The sequence below is a fragment of the Notothenia rossii genome, assembly GCF_949606895.1.
Source record: "Notothenia rossii genome assembly, chromosome: 4".
In the NCBI taxonomy this organism is placed as follows: Eukaryota; Metazoa; Chordata; class Actinopteri; order Perciformes; family Nototheniidae; genus Notothenia; species Notothenia rossii.
In genome coordinates, this window is record NC_136902.1 from 67,337,806 (window position 1) to 67,361,160 (window position 23,355).

A 23,355-nucleotide genomic window follows, 5' to 3' on the forward strand; every position below is an offset into this window, starting at 1 on the left:
ATCACTCCAACTGACATGCTCAGAGCAGCAGACTTCAGATAAAGGTTAATGGTCCTGCCCTCAACAGCTCTACGTCAATTATGGGGTGTCATCATCATATGCTGGAGAGAGAGAAGAGAGAGAGAAGAGAGAAGCCTCATCCAATACCCCTCCTCGACTCCTCTCTTCCCCTCCTCCGGACTTGACCCGGAAATCGATCAAGACACGCCATTTTGAAGGGACGTCCCAATAGCTGAAATGCACACGGAGGAGGATTGAGGGAGGAGGGGTGCGGGAAGAGAGAGGAGAATACACGCCAGCAGACTACGGCGGAAGTGTTTTCACTACTCAAGCCCCGCCCCCACCTTCACAGCTGGTCGATTTCAACAGAGGAAAACCGACAACTGGAAGAAGAGAAAAGCGTCACATAAATGTATAAGTGCTCACAGCTCCGTGGGAATTATTATGTGCAATTCATTTCTAAAAGGCTTTCACATTACTATAATTATAGTTTTATTAAATGTAGGCTACATTTGACAACAAAATGGAACACAAAAGCAGGACCAACCATCATACATTGAATTCCTTGACTAACAAGAGAAAGATTCATTCATTTAAATAAATATTTAACCAGAAATGGGCCGGTTCTAAGGGGTTATTAAGTTAAGCCCGATGAGAGGGGATACAGCTGTGCACGTCATCATTAACAGACGATGTTTAAAAGTGACGTTTGAGTGAACGAGGACATCCCAATTAATACCTGAGGACTCCTCTGTCCTCGCGTCACCTCCTCGTGTCTCTCGCTCGCATCTTACGGAGGCGGAGCTAAGACGCAAGGAAGGGAAGCGAGTGAGGGAAAGGAGGAGTCGAGGAGGGGTATTGGGATGAGGCTCAGAGAGTAATGTAACCTCCTAATGTAATGTATAACTCCTATTAAAATGTTCAAAAAGTGCTCAAACTTCACATGTGCGCTAACAGTCCAGCCGTGAAGACATCTACAGGACAGTTTTGAGATTTCTGCAAATGCCGTTGCCATGGCAACACAATGCTCGCCATGAAACACGGTTTTCTCATAACTTCAGTGAAAATTCTCCAAACGCCCCAAAACTTCACAGGTTTGGTAACGATGCAGCCATCAACACATCTAATCGTATTATGGGGTGTCATCAAATGCCGTTGCCATGGCAACAGATCATTCGCCATCAAGTTAGTTCAGAAGTTTGCAGTTCAAATATTCTGCTGCTTTTCCAAGCCTTTTCACTTTCTTTTCTTCTCTCATCACACATTCAAGCCCCCAGTGTTCATGTATAATTTAAATCTAAATTCTTCACTTTCTTCTTACACATTACATTTCAGCATAGCAGTTTAGCGTCAGCTTTTCTGCATAAAGCATTCCCACTAGTAATTTCTTCAGGAATTGCATTCTCTAGTTTACAGTTAATACTTAATAGGGTAACATTAGTGCAGGGCTAATGTAACATACCAATTAATGTTAATCTTCCTCCAGACTTACTTAAAAACAAACAAGGACATTTAGCTAAAGAGAATTTATGATATCACATTTTTTAGCTTCCAGAAAGTAATCTATATTTTAATGATCAGGTGAGGGTGAGACTAGAAGTTTCACTAGGGAAAACATGTCTTCAGCCATTGTTGACGTAAACATAAAAAAGGATCTTTTATTTTGTTATTCCATTAGCGAATATGTTATGAATATACGCATTTTTATTGTGTGGCAAGATGCACCTTGGGAGCGGAAAAATGCTCGTTATCAGTGAACAAGGCACATCCTGCGAGAGAATCTTCACACATGCTGGAGCTTCAGAGGAACTGGAGGATAAGGGTTTGGTGTATGGTTCCTGAGAGGTGCACATAGAGAGGCTGAGAAGAGCAGAGCAGTGATGAAACAAACACCAAAGGGGGTGTTGTTGTGTGTGCAGAGAGAGGAAGAGCAGGAGGAGACAAAGAGAGGTGTTATTTATTTCGTTTTGCTCCTTCCGTTCACTCTTCTCATTTACTTTCCTGAACGTGCCACCAAAGACATTATGGGCTTCTCTTTTCATGGGCTTTCATCAACAATTGGGAGAATCCTTGTGGTGTATATAATATTTAGCTTCACTTCTACAAATATTGTGGTGTGAAAACAAATTATTTTAGTTTAAATAACAATGTTACAACCTCTTGAATAATATTTTCAGATACTTTAATAATAGGTCTCAAATGTTAAAGCCGGACTTAATTATTAAAGTAAAGATTGTTGATTGGTGCTGGTCCCAGTTCACCTCCTGGGCATTGCTGCTGTGACCTTAAGCAAGGCACCACAACCCCCCACTGCTCCCCAGCATACAATATAGTGACGCAGTGATGATGTATTTTTGTAGGCTTAGAGTTTGCAACAAAAAACAATCAGGTTTCCCCATTGGATTTCTGTATATTGCAGAAAATAAGCTCTGTGAAAAACACCTTTATGATACTTAACATGTTTTGTTCAGCAGGGTAATCTCCACATATTAACACCAGCTATAAACAAATTACATCACGGTCGCATGGCTGCGCATCACCACCACTATGCTAAAGGTAACTTATGGCAGCGTGATGATGTTCAGCAGTTTATTTTAGTCACTTCTTAGCAACTGCCATTTGTATGACTTATAGAAGCTTTAGCGATTCACGAATGGAGTATTTACTGATGTGTTTTGTCTCGTAGAACACAATGTCAACATCTCGTAAGCTTGTGTTTACCTCAGACCTAATTTCATGTTTTTAACCACAAAAACTATTGACTTAGAGAATTTTTTTTAACTAATATCCGGGTTTTAGGATTCCTTACTGCACCACTCTTTAGCTCCAGACTAGGATGGGTCAAATGCAAAGGAAAAATGTCACTGTTTGTGCTGTGTTCATGTACATTTGTGTAACAAAAAAAGACGGTTGCATTGGAAAAAACTGCGACTGTTTTTCGCTTAAAATGTTAATTTTGTTTAACAACGGGATCTGTCCATTGTTTGGAAGTCCGACTCAAACACTTAAAGTTGCAAAAGTGTTCCCTAAAGCCATTTTTCTTACTGCCGTATCCCCAAAATCAAAAGTGCATTATTCCTAATGCCCCTTTCTTCGAAAGATACACACTCTTCGTTATTACTGACTTAAATAGTGGATTAAAATGACTTGATTTAACATCCCTACATCCTTTTCATTAGTGCAGCCCCAAAGACTGCGAAGCCACACAGACACATTGGTTAACAACCTTTCTCCAGAGAGGACATTTCCATCAAGAGTATTCCCAACACACACAAGCTGCTCTGACTCCAGGTAGCTGATAACGGCTGCTGTGCAGAGGGAACATGTTTTTAGGGACGTTGTTTTCCCCAATATGACATTCCATGACACATGACATGCTGGCCATTTTCTGCCTGGTTTGCTTTACTTCCACCTGCCACTGTGCTATTTATTCAGCTCTGGTTGTAGATATGGTGAGGCTTTTTCCATTTAGGATGTATAATGAAAGAAAATATGTAAGGTCAATATGTCACAGGCTTATTCGACCAACCTGCCCCCAGCTTAATTAGAAAAACAAACAATCTGAAAAGAGAAAGAGGACAAGTACATCAAGCATTATAATTATTTATAATTCACAAAAATACTCAAGAAGCACACAAAAAGAGTAAACACTAAACATTTAGAAAAAAAATATGGGGAGCAATCAGTCATGCTGTTACAATCTGCACATTGTTAAAGCGCAAATGAGTAGATAAGCAAACATGAGCATTGCCAATTACTAGCTACAGACTGCATAACATTTCTGTTATACACAAAGGAACTAAACACCTGTTTAGTCAAGAATAATAGATTATTGTTGTTGTTTTAGTGCATTAATATCCTATAATTTAGGGATATGTAAGAAACAAAATGAAATTCCAATTCACCCACTGAAAACAGTCATTATATACTACAGACGGCAGAAAATATTCTTCATTTAAATATCTAAAATATAATCTTTGTATCTAAAGTACATTAAGTATTTATTTAAATAAGGACAATGTATACAAATAGAATAATCTCAACATAGAGAAGTTATGTTTTATGCCAGATTTGAGCTAATAGCTCATTTCAATCTGCAGTACACAGTGATATTAGTGAAGTTGCTAAAACACGCATAAAACACGCTCCAGTGAATGGATAATAATAGAAATATATTAATGCAAACGCGTGTAATTAGATTACAGTCTATCCAGAAAGAGTTATTCAAATATTAATTTATTTTATGATTAATATTATCATATCCATTCATAAATCAAGTACAACACTTTTGCTTTATTAAAATCAATATTAGGAAGTGCATATACTGGCTCTCCGATAATGCACTATGTTGCGTTAGGGCAGGGGTCGGCAACCCGCGGCCCTCGGGCCGCATGCGGCCCTTTAAGCCCTCTGCTCTGGCTCCCTTGAGTTTAGACAAAAATAAGAAGGAAATAAAATACAAGTATTTGTAGGACTATTTATATTTTGTTGCATGGTTGAAAATGTTTCGTATCTTGTATTTTGAGGTGATACTGTGACACATAAATAAAAAACAAAACGGTTTTAATTAGGTCAACTAAAATATGCGTCACATCCTGCTACGGTCCCGCGCGAGCGCCTTTTCTTGGAGGCGAATGACCTGACCCCCGGCTCGATGAGCAAACTATGGATAAATCAAAGAAAAGTACCGGAGCAACACAGGATTTAATTCTGTGTGGACAGAGTTATATGCTTTCACAGCAAACGATGCTGGTTTACCGGTATGTTTGATATGTAGAGAGAAGTTGTCAAAGGTGCTGCAGCCTTTTCGTGTCGAGGAACAACACGGGAGAGGAAGACAGCTGACGATCTTCAGTCATAATTCAATGGGGTATGTAATTTATTTCAGAAAACCCTTTTTGTTATATTCCATGGAATGCTCTTAACGTCCCGATAGCAATGAATATATTAAATGCTTTGACAATAAATACATAAACAAATTAATCTGTGGAAGCCGTAGCGCTGTAAAAAGCACAACCAATAATTTTAGCCGGCCGGGCTAAAATGATTGGATGGCCTACCTGCCTGTCAGCCTTCTATCTGTGCACAAACTTATCTCGTGCCCTCATTGGTCATGTGCGCGTTCGTGTGTGTTGGAGGAGGGACTCTGTAAGAAAGTCTGAAGGAAGAGGCATATTTGTTCCGGTTGTGTATTTTCAAATTCTAGCGCACTCGAGCTGGTTTCTCCATTCTTACCTACCCTACCTTTAACTCTTTTTAGGGTGCAGCAATATGTTTTATTTATTTCAAAGTGGGCCCATTTTAATATTTTTTTTTCCTTCAAATGTGCAGATGACTCCTCAAGTGCTGTGTTTAATTTATTTTAAAGTAGGCCTGTGTATTATTTCTAATTCTCCTTATAGGAGTTATTTGTTTCTTATTAGAGGTTAACAGTTTTATATAATGTAATAAATAGCCTAATAAATGCAACAAAAAAAAAGTTTTTGTCTGATATAACAATAAATACAACTTTATTAGCTATCAAGCTTTGAAATAGGTTTTGCGGCTCCAGACAAAAAAATGTTTTGGAAAAAGGAGCAAAATGGCTCTTTTGGTCAAAAAGGTTGCAGACCCCTGCGTTAGGGGAATGAATTCCCATTGACATGTTTAATATTACTGTTATAGAATATGTAAGGGATAATATGCTTAGAGGTGGTAATTGAACACTGATCGCATTGAGATCCTCATGGAGAAAACGTATATATTTGTCTCATCCACAGCTGACCTTTAATTGACCGGCCTTCTTTCTGCGGATTGATATGACTGCAAATAGTCCCTTGACCCTCCTTAACATCGGTCTGTTAGTGAAAATGAACAACCTCTGGAATGTCCAAATTGACCAATCAGAATCAAGTGTTCGATTTAGTCTTGTAAAAAAAGATTTTCTTATCTTTACCTCTTGTATCTTTACCTTGGTGATACGTTGGGGATTTGTTGGTTGGCACGGCATCTTCACATGCTTTAATGTTCACAAAGCTCTTTATTTTTCTCATACTGCCTGTGCTGCACACCTCTTTTCACCCTCTGTCTGAAACCAGAGCCCAGTCTGCTCTGATTGGTTAGCTGGCCGGCTCTGTTGCCATTGTTCAAATGTTTAGAGGTGTCCCGCCCCTTAGCCTATCACAGAAATCTGAAATCCCACATTTAGTAATCCGGTCAATAGTCTACAACAGGAGTCAATAGGGGGTGATTTCACACACAGGCTCGATGAAACATCTCCTGTAGCTGCTTCCCATAAAAGCCTGTATGTGGTTTAAAGTAATGTGCAGCTGCAACAGAGAGAATGTGCATTAGCAGATTGCAGATACAGCTGCAGGGAGAGCAATCTGAGCTCTTCGCTCTGCTCATGAATGTACATTTTAAAGCAACACTTCCTGATAACTCACTAATCCTCACTCTGTTGATCTAAAATGCTCACAGACCTTTTCTCAAGCAAGTTACCCTTTTACAAAAAACCACACTGACACTGGAAAATACACACGTTCATTAAAACACACACACGTACATGTGTACAGTGGGGCAAAAGAGTATTCAGTCAGCCACCAATTGTGCAAGTTCTCCCACTTAAAAAGATAATTTTCATCCTAGGTATACCTCAACTATGAGAGACAAAATGAGAAAAAAAAAGCCTGGAAATCACATGCAATTAATTTGTAAATTCCTCGGTAAAATAAGTATTTGGTCACTTTCAAACAAACAAGATTTCTGGCTCTCACAGACCTTTAACTTCTTCTTTAAGAGCCTTCTCTGTCCTCCACTCGTTAACTGTATTAATGGCACCTGTTTGAACTCATTATCAGTATAAAAGACACCTGTCCACAACCTCAAACAGTCACACTCCAAACTCCACTATGGCCAAGACCAAAGAGCTGTCAAAGGACACCAGAAACAACATTGTAGACCTGCACCAGGCTGGGAAGACTGAATCTGCAATAGGTAAGCAGCTTGGTGTGAAGAAATCAACTGTGGGAGCAATTATTAGAAAATGGAAGACATACAAGACCACTGATAATCTCCCTCGATATGGGGCTCCACGCAAGATCTCACCCCGTGGGGTCAAAATGATCACAAAAACGGTGAGCAAAAATCCCAGAACCACACGGGGGGACCTAGTCAATGACCTGCAGAGAGCTGGGACCAAAGTAACAAAGGCTACCATCAGTAACACACTACGCCGCCAAGGACTCAAATCCTGCAGTGCCAGACGTGTCCCCCTGTTTAAGCCAGTACATGTCCAGGCCCGTCTGAAGTTTGCTAGAGAGCATTTAGATGATACAGAAGAGGATTGGGAGAATGTCATATGGTCAGATGAAACCAAAATAGAACTTTTTGGTAAAAATCAACTAGACGTGTTTGGAGGAGAAAGAATGCCTAGTTGCATCCAAAGAACACCATACCTACTGTGAAACATGGGGGTGGAAACATCTTTGGGGCGGTTTTTCTGCAAAGGGACCAGGACGACTGATCCGTGTAAAGGAAAGAATGAATGGGGCCATGTATCGTGAGATTTTGAGTGACAACCTCCTTCCATCAGCAAGGGCATTGAAGATGAAACGTGGCTGGGTCTTTCAGCATGACAATGATCCCAAACACACCGCCCGGGCAACGAAGGAGTGGCTTCGTAAGAAGCATTTCAAGGTCCTGGAGTTGCCTAGCCAGTCTCCAGATCTCAACCCCATAGAAAATCTTTGGAGGGAGTTGAAAGTCCGTGTTGCCCAGCGACAGCCCCAAAACATCACTGCTCTAGAGGAGATCTGCATGGAGGAAGGGGCCAAAATACCAGCAACAGTGTGTGAAAACCTTGTGAAGACTTACAGAAAACTATAGGTTACTTACGTAACCCCAGTTCTCAGAGTAACATGAAGTGAGATGTCTCACGATGGGATGCGCCTCATCGCGGAGCAAACAGAAGCATCAATCTCATTACGCCAATCCTGATTGGCTGGTGATCTTGACGTCAGCGTCAGGGAATCTACCCCCTATAAGTAGCTTGCGCTACGCCGCATGCATCATTCAAAATAAGCACCTCTTCTCGCTTCACCATAGCAAGGAGGGCCGTCTGGTGAGACATCTCACTTCATGTTACTCTGAGAACTGGGGTTACGTAAGTAACCTATAGTTCTCATTCGTAACACTCCGTTCAATGTCTCACTATGTGATATTGTAGCTCCCGTATTGCCAGACGAGCTTATCTCGAAAATCACCAAACCCAACCAGAATTTAACAGTTAGAGCTCTAACTCAGCAGGGGGCCCAGCACTGCATGGGCAACACTGGGAGCAGAGACGTCTAATCTGTAAAAGCGGACAAAAGTGAGCGGCGAGGACCAGCTCGCTGCTGCACAAATGTCTTGGATGGAAACACCCCTAAACAAAGCCCATGATGTAGCCAGACCACGAGTCGAATGAGCACGCAAACCCGAAGGTGCCTGCAGACCCTGACTCGTGTAAGCCAAAACAATTGCCTCCACAATCCAGTGAGAGAGCCGTTGCTTAGTAACAGGCTTGCCCTTCTGAGGGTTAGCCCAGGACACAAAGAGTTGGTCATTATGACGAAACTCTTTTGATCTGTCCATATAAGTGCGTAAAGCACGGACTGGACATAGCAAATTCGGCTGCTGTTCCCCGGAGGGACACAGCGGCGGAGGAAATGCCTCAATGTCAATGGGGGTACATGAACCAACCACCTTAGGTATAAAGGCAGGGTTGGGCTTCAACAACACTCTCGTTAACCCTCGGGCGAACTGAGTGCATGAAGGATGTACAAATAGCGCATGAATGTCACTGACTCGCTTAGCGGATGCCAGGGCCAGTAACAGCACTGTCTTGAGTGACAGGTGCTTCATGTCAGCTTCTTCCAGGGGTTCAAATGGGGCTCGAGTGAGCCCATCTAAAACCACTGTCAAGGGCACCAGTGACCTGGAAACAGGAAGGAGCCTGCGAGCTCCCTTCATAAAACGGCAGACCAGAGGATGTTGGCCGGCCGTCTTACCCTCAAAACCCACATGGCATGCAGCAATAGCAGCCAGTTAGACTTTGATCGTGGAGAAAGCTCTGTGTTTATCAATTAGGTCCTGTAGAAATGATAAAATCACTCCCACAGGGCATTGAAAAGAGGTGTGCCCTTTTTGAAGGCACCAGTCCTCAAACACCATCCACTTACAGTCATAAAGACACCTAGTGGAGGAAGCTCTCGCACTCTGAATAGTGTTTATCACCTTCTGCGGGAGACCCACTGCATTCAGATTATACCACTCACGGGCCAGGCCCATAGGGCCATGCGCTCCGGGTGTGGGTGAAAGATCGTCCCCCCCGCCTGAGACAGTATGTCTCTGCGTAGGGGGAGCTGCCACGGCTGACCGCACAGCAGCTGATATATCTCCGCCAGCCAGTACATTGCAGGCCAGTGCGGAGCTATCAGGATCATTGTGTGTCGCCGTTCCCTCACTCTGGCCAGAGTTGGGGGTATCAGCGCCAGGGGTGGAAACGCGTACAGGAGGACCGGAGGCCAAATGTGCGCGAGCGCGTCCACGCCTAATGGTGCATTTTGATCGCGCATTGAAAAGAAAAGCTGACAGTGAGCATTTTCTTTTGATGCGAACAGATCTACCGCGGCTCGGCCGTAACGCACCCACAGCTGGCTCACAACCATTGGATGTAGAGTCCAGTCTGCATATAGTGGTACACCTCTGGACAGTAAGTCTGCCCCGAGGTTCAATACCCCTGGCACGTGCGTCGCTCTCAGAGAGAGGAGATGGCCGCAGCTCCACAAGATCAGTTTGCGTGCCAGCATGTGTAATCCCCTTGTCGGTTTATATACGATATTGTGGTCGTATTGTCCGTCCTCACGAGGACATGGTGTCCTCTGAGAAAAGGCAGAAAGCGTTTTAGGGTGAGGAACACCGCTAAAAGCTCCAGGTAATTTATGTGCGACCGCTGGAGGTCTCTGCTCCAGAGACCCCTCACCGGACGACCTTCGTAAATAACTCCCCAGCCTGTCAGACATGCGTCTGTGGTGACCACCTTCCGTGAAAGGACAGCACCCATAGGCACGCCCCGTACCAGAAAAGTCGGGTGCAGCCAGTGGCGCAGTGCCATTACGCATTTCACAGTAACCATCACTCTCCGCGCTCCATGACGCGCAGGGTTTAGTTTTAGAGCGGCTACCCAGCGCTGAAACTCCCTCATGTGTAACCGTCCCAGTCATACGACCAGGATGGCTGACGCCATGAGCCCCAGTAACCGCAGGTATGATCTGAAAAGAACATGTTTGCGCAGCTGGAAATGAGCGAGGCAAGCTCTGAAAGCTTTCACTCTTTCCGCTGACAGGCGGGCTGTAAAAGGCACCGAGTTCAGGTGTAAACCCAGGAAGAGTACAGTCTGTGCCGGGCACAACATGCTCTTTTCTGTGTTTATTATGAAACCCAGGTTGAGCAGGTGCTTTACGAGGACATTTGTCTGCGTAATAGCCTCCTGTTCTGACTGTGCGAGAAGCAGCCAGTCGTCTAGGTAGGTTGCCAGGCAAATACCCTGTTGTCTTAACGGGGCTATCGCGGCTTCCGTACATCGTACAAACACTCTTGGACTGAGAGACAGACCGAAGGGAAGTACTCTGTATTCGTAACAGACCCCCTGAAATGCGAACCTCAGATATTTCCTGTGTGGGTAATATACTGGGATGTGGAAATACGCATCTTTCAGGTCGACTGATGTAAACCAGTCGTTTTGTCGCACGAGACGCAGCAGAGATGTGTGAGTGAGCATTCTGAATTTGTATCTTTTTAGATATTTTTTCAGAGCCCTCAAATCTAGTATTGGCCGAATTCCGTTCCCTCCCTGTTTGGGAAAGAGGAAATACTTGGAATAAAAGCCGCTCTGACTCTGCTCGGCGGGTATTATAGATATAGCCTTCTTTTCTAGAAGTGAGAGAATCTCTCTCTCCAGAATATGGGCTGACTCTCCTCGGGCTTGTGAATACAGAACGCCCGAGAAGCGAGGGGGGGGTGACAGCGAATTTTTGTCTGTAGCCCTGTGTTACTGTCTTGAAAACCCAAGCAGACGCTGTGAGCATCTCCCACTGTTTGCTCCTTAGAGCCAGCGGAGATGTCACGTCTCTTACCCTCTGAGTCTCTATTTGTTGTGTTATGGGGCCCTCTAGTGTCTGAACACGATGGTATCCCATTTCGACAATCCCCACCGAGACTGCGCATGCGCGTGACGGTGGTGCCTTCACAACCCCAGCCGGCACTGCGCATGCGCGTGACGGTAGCGGCTCTATAACCCCAGTCGTCACTGCGCATGCGCATGGCGGTGGTGCCTTCACAGACCCGTCTATTATCCGCCTTTTGAGAGAGGCCGTAGCTGCTCTCAAAAGAGGGACAGGCGACAGACTGTTTATTGTCTTTCTTTTCATTTTTTTTTCTGCGCCCTCGGCTTGAAGCCTGGATGCGACAGTGAAAAATGGTTTATTTGAAAACAACAACAATTGTGACATGTGTTTTTGTGACTTAGTCAGATAGCAGAACTCGCTGTCTCTGGTATTAAGTCTGTTTCCCTTCTGGCGCGAACTTGAGGATGGCGTTGCGGCATCACTCGAGGCGGCGGGAAGATGGAGGCCTGGTGGCACCCCGAAAACACATCTGGAGCTGGGGAACAGGGAACTTCCAGCTCTGTCACCGAGGAGAGGAGAGGAGGCTGTCAGGCCGCCTGCTTCTTTTTCCTCGACTGGTGACCGAAAATCTGAGTCGGCTGTGCCTGAACAGCAGCTGCCGAAACCGGAGATTTCCTCGGCCAGCTCGTCCTCGTCTCCTGCCTGGGCCTGGGACTCGGGGCGGGCTGTGGCCTCTGCTGTCTCGGTACCTTGAACCGGGCAGAACGTGAGGCAACTTGGGCGAAGGACTGCCGCGAGACCGTCGCAGGTAGCGGCTGGACCCTTCGGGGGAGACAGAGGTGCAGGGCCTCGTCTTCCTTCTTTTTCGACTCACATCTCCGCTGCATCGAGACTAAAGCGGAGCCGAAAATACCCTCGGGAACGATAGGCATGTCAAGAACATCCTCCTTTTCCCGGTCTGGGAGGTTGGTCAGGTTGAGCCACCTGGCTCTCTCCTGTACCACCATTATGCCCATGACTTTGCCCGTGGCCTGGACTGCACAGCGCTGCACACGGAGGCAAATGTCCGTGATCGCTGCGATCTCGTCCCATACGGCCGGCCCAGGTTTGCTCGATAGGTCCTCGCAGAGCTCCGCCTGGTAAGCGGTCAGCAGTGAGGAGACATTGAGTGCCCTGGCGGACAACGCTGCGGCTTTATAGGCCCGCTCCGTCATCGCTGACTGGAACCGGTCTGCCTTCACCGGTAGCGTGGGGTTCCTGCTTGGTGTCAGAGCCAGCCTCGGTTGGAGGTGGGCTGCCACCAGCGGTTCCATGGGCGGCATGCGGAGCAGGCCGAGCCTCTCCATACCGTCACAGTCCAGGGAGGAGGCACCCTGGATTGGGGCCTTATTACTGAAGGGGCGGTCTCTCCACGAGACCGACACCTCATCCAGCATCTCCGGGAAGACTGGAAGGAGCTGCCTCTTTGTCCTCGCTGCGTGGGGCAAAGTCTTCCCCTCGTAGCGAGACCTGGAGGTCTCCTTGGCCATTTCAGGCCATGGGATGTCCAGCCTGGACGCGGCACGTTGACACACGGCCTGCAGGTCCATGCTCAGACAGGTCGAAGCTGGTGCGCTATCACCCGGGAGAGCAGCCATCGCTCCCGGCTTTGCAGCCTGAGCTGATGACACGAAGACATTATCGTCTTGCTCATCCGAGTCGGACAGGAGGAACTCAGAGGTATCCTCTTCGTCCTCCATGTAGTCCAACTCCAGGACATCATCCGCGGGCGAGACCATGGTGAGGTCCAGTTGGGAGCCCCAGCTTGACACAGCGCGGGGCTCCGCTCTCGCGGCTGTTGCCGCCACCGGGTCCCAGCCTGACACGGCGCGGGGCTCCGGTTCAGCAGCTGCCGCTGTTATTGAGCCCCAGCCTGACACAGCGCGGGGCTCAATCACCGCGGCGGACGCCCCCATGTCTTGATCGCCGGCCGGCGAAACAGCGGACATGAGGGGGTCCTGTCCCGACAAGCTAGCTTGGCGTGCTAGCCGTCGGCGGAGGCTCTTGATGGTGAAGCGGGCACAATGCCCGCACGAGCCGGGGTTGTCGATAGCCTCCTGGGCGTGTTCCAGCCCGAGGCAGGACGAGCAGACCTGGTGTGAGTCTGTGCCTGATATCTTCAACCCGCAGCCGCAGAGCCGAGCCTCCGAGTCCCTGACTCCTCTGGTGTGAGGGAGAGAAGCGTCCATCTCGTTCGCCGTGGTGAAGGCGTGGAGAGGACCCGCTCGTAACAGGTACGTTGCTGAGAAAAAATCCTTCCCCACCTGTCGTTAATCCGGAGAAAAAATCGACGGTGTAGAATTTTATTCTCAAAGAATATTAACTGGTGTGTTAATACCCTTTTTATCTTCCCCACCTCTGGTGTGAGAGAGAAAAAGAAAAAACCGTCCCCGCTACCTTGGTGTCGGTAGTGAGGAAAGGCAAGCTAGTAACAGGTGTGTTACCAGCTTGAAAAATCAAAACCTTACCTTTAATTCCGAAGAAATAAACGGCGAGGTAGATTGCAACACTAACTGGTGTGTTAGTATTAACAGTCTTCTTGCAGAAGTATATATAAAAGTAGCCGGCGAGTGCCCGTCGACCGAAGTTAGCTTGGATAGCTTGGTTCCGTCTGTGGACTGTGTGAGCTAGCCCGGCTACCAATAGAGATGTGCTCTGAAGCGAGAAGAGGTGTTTGAATGATGCGCAAGCTACTTATAGGGGGGTAGATTCCCTGACGCTGACGTCAAGATCACCAGCCAATCAGGATTGGCGTAATGAGATTGATGCTTCTGTTTGCTCCGCGATGAGGCGCATCCCATAGTGAGACATCGAACGGAGTGTTACGAATGAGAACGTTTGACCTCTGTCATTGCCAACAAAGAGTATATAACAAAGTATTGAGATGAACTTTTGTTATTGACCAAATACTTATTTTCCACCATAATTTGCAAATAAATTCTTTAAAAATCAGACAATGTGATTTTCTGGATTTTTTTCTCATTTTCTCTCTCATAGTTGAGGTATACCTAGGATGAAAATTACAGGCCTCTCTCATCTTTTTAAGTGGGAGAACTTGCACAATTGGTGGCTGACTAACTACTTGTTTGCCCCACAGTATATAAGCAGGCATGCTCTCACTTCGTTTCTCCCTTTCACTTCTCTCCCATACTCACACACTTTTCTCCTCAGGCACACAGCAGCCTCCATAGTGTGAAAACTCTTTGCATTGCAGTTTGACTGCACTTAGAAGGGATGCTTGTGAATCTACACTTACAGCAGCTGAAAAGTTGCTGCTTTGTCACTGCAGCTGCTTTAATTTTTTCTCGGTTACTTTCTCTTTCTTTGTCCTCTTTTTATTTTTCCCATTTCACACCTAGTCTGTCTCATCTTTTACTTTCCTGAACCTAGACTCTGTTGATCGCCTCCAGGCTGTAGAACTCAGCTTTTAACCAGAACCAAGGATACGTGATTACATCACTCACTGTTAGAGCTGTTTTAGAATACATTTTTAAGGTTTACTTACGTCCCAATATGCAATATTTTGATTGTTATAGTTCCCCGGCTTAAAACTAAAGGAGCAAAGCGATGTTAGTCAGAGCCCAAAAATCAGTGATTCTTGATGTATTCAATTATAGTGATTCAAGATGTACTTGAGCAAGGCACTGAAATCACTTTTTCTACCAAGCCCCTTCGCTCTGATGCTCTCCGCTAATGCTAACGTTAATGCTGGGGGTATTTTTGCCTATCTGTGTAATGTAAAAAACACCAGAATGAATAACTATATTTCCCCTATGGGAATAATAAAGTACATCTTAATCTTAATCAACTTCACTGCACTTATACAGTATCTGCCTAAAAGGGTAAAATACTGATAAGATAAAAAGACAATAAAAGTGCATTCTTTGTTCACAAGGCTTCCTAATTCCAAACTCTGGCTGTTTACAGTGATTTGTAGACACAGGTAATATCTCAGATCCCACCCCAGTTCTATAATTCTCTCAATACTGTGTAACACAGTCAAGCAACATTTGCCACTAGCAGATATCTGCCCACTCAAACAAACCCTATGTCTACAGTTCCTACAACATACAGTGATTCCCAATCTGTTCACTTTACAATATCTATATTCAACCATGTTTCCTTTTTAAACAGCTAAACTACCATTCAATTATAAGGTATATGTGAAGTCAAGACGAGAGAGATGTAGAAAATATAACATTAGAACTGGCATGGATTACAAAAAAATTGTGTACAGCTTTTAGGAACACAAAAATAAGCATGATAAAATAAATAAATGTGGAATTGAAGTAAATAAGTGAGATCTGAGATCCAGCCATGATTCAGAGTCAGTTCTTCCTCTGCACCAATAATACGAGAGTTTACAGATTGAATCATCCAAACAATTAATCTGCAGAATGGAACAATTTTGGAGTAATTCACCAGAGCAGGGAGGGCATGCAGTGAAAAATAGGACTGAAATAATGGTTACATTTGTACTGTGCAAAATAATTCATCATCAGTCTGGCCTGAGGGGAATGAATAAAAATGAAGCAGACGGACAAATAAGATAGAGGGATGGAGACAGAGGAGAGGTCATCTGTTCTCTGGAGGTTGGAAAGGTTCATAGATGCGTTCTGTATCAATAATGTAACAAGAGGAGGAGGGGGGAAGGGAGAGAGGGAGGGAGGCAGCACAACCGGGGCTAAAAAGAACTAAGGAGAAGAAGAGTGGAAAGGAAGGGGATGAGTGCGAGGGAGGGCATGATGCAGTGAAATGTAGAAAAGGCCACAGTGAAGCCACAAGGTGCTGAGGGGGGGCTGCAGATGCTGCTCATCGACCCGGCTCTGTCCTTCCCTTCAACACCATTCAATTCTAGAAGCTTCATTGACATGGCGAGACCTCTCATTACTGTACATTACCCAGAGTGTCGGTACAAAGCACAACATCAATACGCCTCAACTAAGACTACAAAGAAGCACCACAGTGATGTGGGTCTAAAAGGTTTGTCTGAAAACTCAAACTTTGTACAAATGGCAGTGATTGGTTAGATTTTGAGCCTTAAAATGTATCCAAATGTACAATAAAGTATTAATTCTAATATGATGAAATATGTAAGGGATAATGTGCACTGAGACTGTCATTAATAATAATAATTAATGGCATTTATTCTAGTGCTTTTCCAAGTGCTCAAAGCGCTTTAGATTACATTATATTACATAAATGAGACGTGTAATACATTAATACTGTGGACAATACCCACTGGAGCAATTTGGGGTGTCTTGCCCAAGGACACAGCGGCATGCTGACTGGGTGACCAGGTTCAGGATGTCAGTGATTTCTTTTTAATTACCACCTCGCTGCACATTATCTAGCTTATAACACGTCTAAAACCCAGATAACCTACGACTTGACTCACAATATAGATTTTATGATTTTATTGATTTAAAAATGATAGTATTGCTCCCGATAATTAAAAATAGTCAGTTCCAATGGGTACCAATGGCAAACATTTATTATGGCACTACAAAAGATGACATCACATTAGGGCTGGGCGATATGGTCTCTAAATGTTATCGCGATATTTACTGACTATATCGTGATATACGATATATATCGCAATATTCTGAAATGTCCTCTAAAACAAATACATTTTTTTTATTTAACCCCTTGATGTTTACAGTCACGCCAGTATGATGATTCTAGTAGTCCCTGCAACATATGTCTGCATTAAAAAAATCGACTAATAATGAAGAAAATTAACACATTTGTTGCAATAGTAATTTATGCACTAACTACATTACTACTTGTACTACAACATTTGAATCATCAGTTCTTCCTCATTTTCCTCAATTGTTCATATTTGGTTTATTAAAATAATGATATTGTGGTCATTGTTCAAAAATGTCTGCTATTATTATGAGTAGTATTATTATTATTAGTATAATGCGCTTTCTGTCTTCCTGTCATTATCAGGAGTTAGACATGTAATGGCTATGTATTAGATTAGATTAGATTAGAACCTTCATTCTCCTAAACTGCTGGGACATTTCCCTATAGCCAATACCTTTTATATTTTCTATTCTTCACTTACTTGTCAGCATAGGTCGGCATTGATGTACAGAGCCGACAGAAGACCTTGTTTATATTGGCATCATATTGAGAGGTGCAGTGACGCGTCCTAAAACCAGGAAGTAAGCAGCTGGTTCCCTCGACAAAAAAGAAATGGGATTTCTCCACAGGGTTTTGGAAAATAGTTGGAAATAAGGTCTGTGGAAAACAAACCTGTTAGATAAATGCACATTTTGTTCAGCCGGATAATATCCACATGTCTACCCTACTTTTATAATTTTCTAATCATAAATCTAATTGATAGATTATAAAGGGTTTTAGGACGCTTCACTGCACCACTAGAAAACAACTCCATCGATCAAACTGGCTGAAACATTCTCTCCCTCTTCATCTCATGCTACCTGTCACTCTCCTTTAACTCCTCCGGTGACTTTCTTTCATTTGAAGATAGTTTTTTGCCCGGCGCTCACGGGAGCCTGCTCGCGCTGGCTCCGCAGCAAACAGCTGTTTGCTTTTCACCCAACAACGACAACCGCCTCACGAAACGCTATGTTGTAGCGTTAATAAACGAAACAATTTAACAACATTGCTTGTCAAAATACCTATACCACAGGACATTTTTTTTTTTTTTAAGCAATATTTTTAGTGGCCCGAGCGGGCAAGTGGAAAGTAGGGGAGACCAGGGATAGTTGCAACACTTTTGGGGCTTTTCCCCAATAAGTAAAAAAACATTTACAATTGGATAGCCATGTGCTATATTATGCATTATCAATATGTCAGCTACTGAAACAATGTCTTTAAGATGTTTTTATGGAATAAGTACAGGTTGGAAAATGTATTTTTTTTTAAAAACTCAACTGTTACAACTGTCCTTGTGTACAGGGACAGTTGTAACCCATGCAGGCACAGTTGTAACATCTTAATAATGGTTACCCTTTTTCACACTATATGACAAAAAATAGAGAAAGCTGTCAAATTCTAAGGCAACACGATTTTAATGGGATTTCACACATCCTCCAACAAACAATGAACAATGAACAGAACTTGAACAGAACTTAAAACAGAACACCAGAATTAATCAGATTCACAGTTGTGGCAGGTGTAAAAGTATTTGTATTTTATGTATTTGATGGTGTTGCAGCCAGAGGAAGGGCACTTTTCACAATGCCCGGCAGATCGTAAATGGTCATTGTGGTTCCTGGATGAGTCTTCATCCAATTGTCACAGCGGCTGTTGATGTGCCTCTTCAGTGGCCCATATACAGTGCGATCTAAGGGCTGTAGTTTGTGAGAACAGTGGGGAGGAAAAGAGAGGAGGATGATCCCATGGCTCCTGCAAAAATTAATCCCCTCCACAGAAAGGTGGGAGGAGTGATTGTCCAGAATCAGCAGCACCTTTGACTCCTGTGAGCTCTTGGTATGGCTCTGGAAGTGCTTGAGGAAGACCAAAAAGTCTTCCTCTTGCATCCACCCAGACCCATTTGCTGTGCCAATACAGCCAGGAGGGCCGTTGCTGGTGAAGAAGAGATGAAACTTCTTCCGGGGGAATATCATCATTGGGGGGATGGAATTCCCCAATGCATTTACAGCACATGCAAGTGTGACGAGAGTGCCCCGCTCTGCAGATGTCACACTGCCGACTTGTTTCGTCCCTTTTCTGGCAACAATCTTCCCAGGGTTTTGGACAGTTGTGACTCCGGTTTCGTCCATATTCCAAATTTCCTGTGTGACAAACTCATGCTTCGTCAGGACTGCAGACAGGTTACCAAAAAACTTTTTCACATTTGTTCGGTTGAAGCTTGTAGCCCGTGAGAGACTGGTAGCCTGAGGTCTGCGTATGGAGAGGGTAGGGTGCGGCTTCAAAAACGTTGTGAGCCAGTCAGCTCCGGCCATGTCTTTCTCTGCCCAGGTTTGAGGGAAGTTGCAGTTGTAGTTCTTTGCCAATTCATAGGCAAACTTCCGCACCTAAAATGAATATACATTGGAAAATATTTCACTTGTCTGTTCACTATAGGCCTCAATATATTTGATCACTTACTTTTCTTTTGTTCAGTAGCCTATAGATAGCCTATTCTACCTTAATTATGACCTACCTCCTTTGAGCTGAGACCATAATATAGATCAGCTGCCTCCATCAGGTAGTCTCTCAATAGCATCTCCTGCTCTGTTGAGAACACCTTCTTTGGAGTCCAGTAGCCTACTCTTGGGGGTGTGTGTGATCCCTGACTCTCCAACCTCAGCCTCTTCTTATGGAACCGGTACAGGGTGACATGGCATATATCCAGGGACTTTGCCACTTCCCTGAATGATTTGCCCTCCTGAACTTCACCTGAGGCCACCTGCAGCAGAGCAAGTGGCACTCCCCTGTCGGTCTTCCTCTGTCTGATACTTGGCATACTGTAAACACACACACACACTTTATGCCTACTGTACAGTATTTAATTCTGTTTATTTTTACAGGGACAATGCACACCAATCAATGCTTGAATGAACAATTGATCATTCAAGCAAATGAGCCATCATTGTAAATGTGCCATGTTACAACCGTCCCGTTACAACCATCCCAGAACCACCAGTCTTGCTTCACCCCCTGTGAACCTTCCTGATTGCTGGCTTGACCCATATTTAGCTAGCTATATTTGTAGCTTACAAAACAGTGATTCTAATAATACTAGTTTGGATTCCTAGACATTTTGAACTCAAGACAGTATCCAAAAAATACATCATTTCATTTTAGTTAATATTTGACCTCAGAAACACACTTTTGCTGATAACTTACGTGAGATATTCAAACGTGGCTCCTTTTTTTTTCGGCGATCATACCATCTAACTGCGCATGTACAGAGTGAGTGTCATCACTCTAGCTTGTTTATGATTGGAGATATTGAGGGTGTTGCAACGAACCCGTGTTTGAACTGTACCGCGTCTCCCCTACGTTATGCTGGCCCGGGGTGTCTAAATAGTGCTTCCGAGCAAATTAGACGGGGCCTGCGTGTGTGCCTGCGTGTGTCACTGTGTCTATGAGGGAGAAAGGAAAGCTCATTTTGGCCGCGGCGGGAAATTGATTTGACAACATAATACTCGATGTTCACGATGTGGTCATTTACGACATCGCATGTAGTGCAATCCACGATGTATCGTAGACTCGATATATCGCCCAGCCCTACATCACATTAGAAACAAGCAGCTTACACGTGAACAAGGAATTTTTTAATACCTTTAATCATCCCACAGAGGGGAAATGTACATAGTTACAGCAAAAGCGAAGATAGACAAAATGTTTTAATTAAAAACACTTTAGATAAAAGGGCATGACAAATATAACATTTTAATTAGAAAAATGTTAACGTTATTCAAATGTACAAGTTTTGAGTTGAGATTTAAGGAAGAAAATAAAAAGATGAATTAGGTACTACAAATAAGAATGATATATGCAATAACAACATATCTATACTTTATCATAGATATGTATAGCACTGGACAAATAAGTGAGACTATGACAAATGATGGAAACAAGTTCACTATGAATGTAAAACTGCAAATTTACACAATATATGCAATGTGTCCCTCAACTCAACTGACCACACAGACACTTTAACAGGAGCATCTCACAGTTTCACTTACAAACCATTATCGCTGCATTTCATTTGAAAAAAAAGAAATTCATCTGGCAGCGGAGGAAGTCAAATAAAGTTTTTTATTTCTTGCCCTCCGGGTATCAATTTATCCACTTTCACAAAAGCTATCAGCTTGAAGATTGTTTTTTCTGTTTTACTATCAAATGTCTACCCTGCTAGTATTTATACCAAGCAAAAAATCCACACACACACACACACACAACACACACACACACACACACACACACACACACTCTGGGGTGAACAACAATGTGATGCCTCACAGTTTAGGGAGCTGAATGACTTTGTTGATGTCACGTCTTCCGTTCACCATCTGTTTCAGACTGGGGACCTGGAAACCTGACTCACCACCTGAATAAATCCATTTCAATATAGCCACACACGCACGCACGCGCACACACACGCACGCACACACACACATATACAAACACACACATCTCTGTTATGGTACTGTCGAGGGTTCTTGTGACATGTAGGCAGACGGGTTAAGATGAAACAGTGCGTCAGTACCTTGTATCTTGTGAACGTTAAAATGACTCAAAATGGGCCTATTATGCTCAGGTTCATATTTGTATTGTGTGCCTCTACTGTGACATGTTTCCATGCTTTAATGTTCTAAAACCTCTTTATTTTTCTCATACTGCCTGTGCTGCAGCACCTCTTTTCACCCCTCTGTCTGAAACCAGAGCCCAGTCTGCTCTGATTGGTTAGCCTGGCCGGCTCCATGGTCCACCACTTAGAGATGTCCCGCCCCTTAGTCCATCTCGTACAATGTGTTTGAGCGCTAGCCAATAGGAGCTCGAGTGTATTGATGTTGCTATGTTACAGAAGTAAAAAAAGGAGTACAATGGAGGCGCTTCAGTAAGGGGGGGGAGAGTGTGGGAGTGAAAACGTTGGGAGTTTAGCCTTTTTAGACCTTTTTCATGCCCACACACATATAACCCACTGACTACGGGAAAGGGAAAATCTCAAAAAGCATAATAGGGGCCCCTTTAAAATTATTTTAAAACTATATTTAAAAAAATACTTTCCCATCCACACATTTAGTTGTATATTTGGATGTGGGATGCTTAAAATTAATTATTATCTTACATCACAACACTTACATGTCCAGTCAGCTGAGGATCAAGCTAAGGGGTGCTAATTTAATTGCGGGAAAGTCGTGCACAACAGACAATAACACAAAGTCAATAACATGTAGCATACTAGGCAGTAAATAGGGAGTGATTACGGATGCATTCAATCAGCGCAGCATGTAGCGTTGAATTCCCCAGCTTCACTGTGTGTGTGTGTGTGTGTGTGTGTGTGTGTGTGTGTGTGTGTGTGTGTGTGTGTGTGTGTGGTGTGTGTGTGTGTGTGTGTGTGTGTGTGTGTGTGTGTGTGTGTGTGTGTGTGTGTGTGTGTGGTGTGTGTGTGTGTGTGTGTGTGTGTGTGTGTGTGTGTGTGTGTGTGTGTGTGTGTGTGTGTGTGTGTGTGTGTTGTGTGTGTGTGTGTGTGTGTGGGTGGGTGGGTGGGTCCTGTCAAATAAAAAAAACACCTGTTGACAGAAGGTGTGTTTGCTAATTCTTTGCTCCATTGGTCCTCACATCCTTGTGGCTTTTCTCCTGTTGCTGCTGTAAACACCTCACTGCTCCTTCTAATTCTGTCATGGTCTCCTGTCCAACCTGACAAATTACCCTCCCTTTCCCACTTTCTCTGTTTACTGTTTCACTGACAGCGTCAAAACCTTGTTCAAAATACGCGTAAAACCCTGTTCAAAAAATCGCGTATGCAAAAGGTATTTGATTCTTTTTCATTTCCTATGTTCTGAACTATTGACAGATGACTCATTAGCTGTCAGAATAGAGTGGTGCAGTGTTGATGTATTTGTGTTGGCCGACCAGGAAGTTAGCATTGCAAGGGCTGCCTCGACAAAAGTTTGGTTTATTGCAGAAATAAGCTCTGTGATACTTAACATATTTTTGTTCAGCAGGATAATCTTCACATATTAACAGCACTTTGATTTTTGAAGTGTACCCAGGGATTAAACACGGTATATACATTTTGATGCGCAAGAATAATTCCGTTCCAATCCTACGTTCTAGCTTTTATTCCTGCACAAAACAAAAAATACAATTGGTATTATTCACCTTGTTATGAATATTTCAGTGTGGGAGTGCATGTGGGGTAAACAGAAAATACCACTCCCAGGCTCACATATTATAATAATATGTGTGTCATTATGGACTGTGCTCTGTGATTAGCCTGCATTTAGACCAATAGCTTTTCAGAACACATCCCACAAGCCGATTGTGTGTGATACACTCTACTCTGGCGTTATTCCTGATTGATTGATTGATTGATTGATTGTAACTGTGCTGATACTCTGTGTCTCTGCATTTCCACAGGAGGGCGACTCTCTCGGGGCGATGGAGAAGGTTTGTCGTCAGCTGACCTACCATCTCAGCCCCCACTCTCAGTGGAGGAGACATGGTCTGCTCA

At 43.9% G+C, this 23,355-nt stretch overlaps 1 protein-coding gene across 1 annotated transcript in view; it reads left to right on the forward strand.

Moving 5' to 3' along the window:
• LOC307034884 (leucine-rich repeat-containing protein 75A-like) overlaps positions 1-23,355 on the forward strand; it is a gene marked incomplete at its 3' end in the record, with an annotated part of 44,415 nt that overhangs the window by 19,472 nt on the left and 1,588 nt on the right. Inside the window, exon 3 of the mRNA XM_079673810.1 lies at positions 23,262-23,350. Coding sequence (XP_079529936.1) covers positions 23,262-23,350 — 89 coding nt within the window. The remainder of the gene's footprint in view (positions 1-23,261; positions 23,351-23,355) is intronic.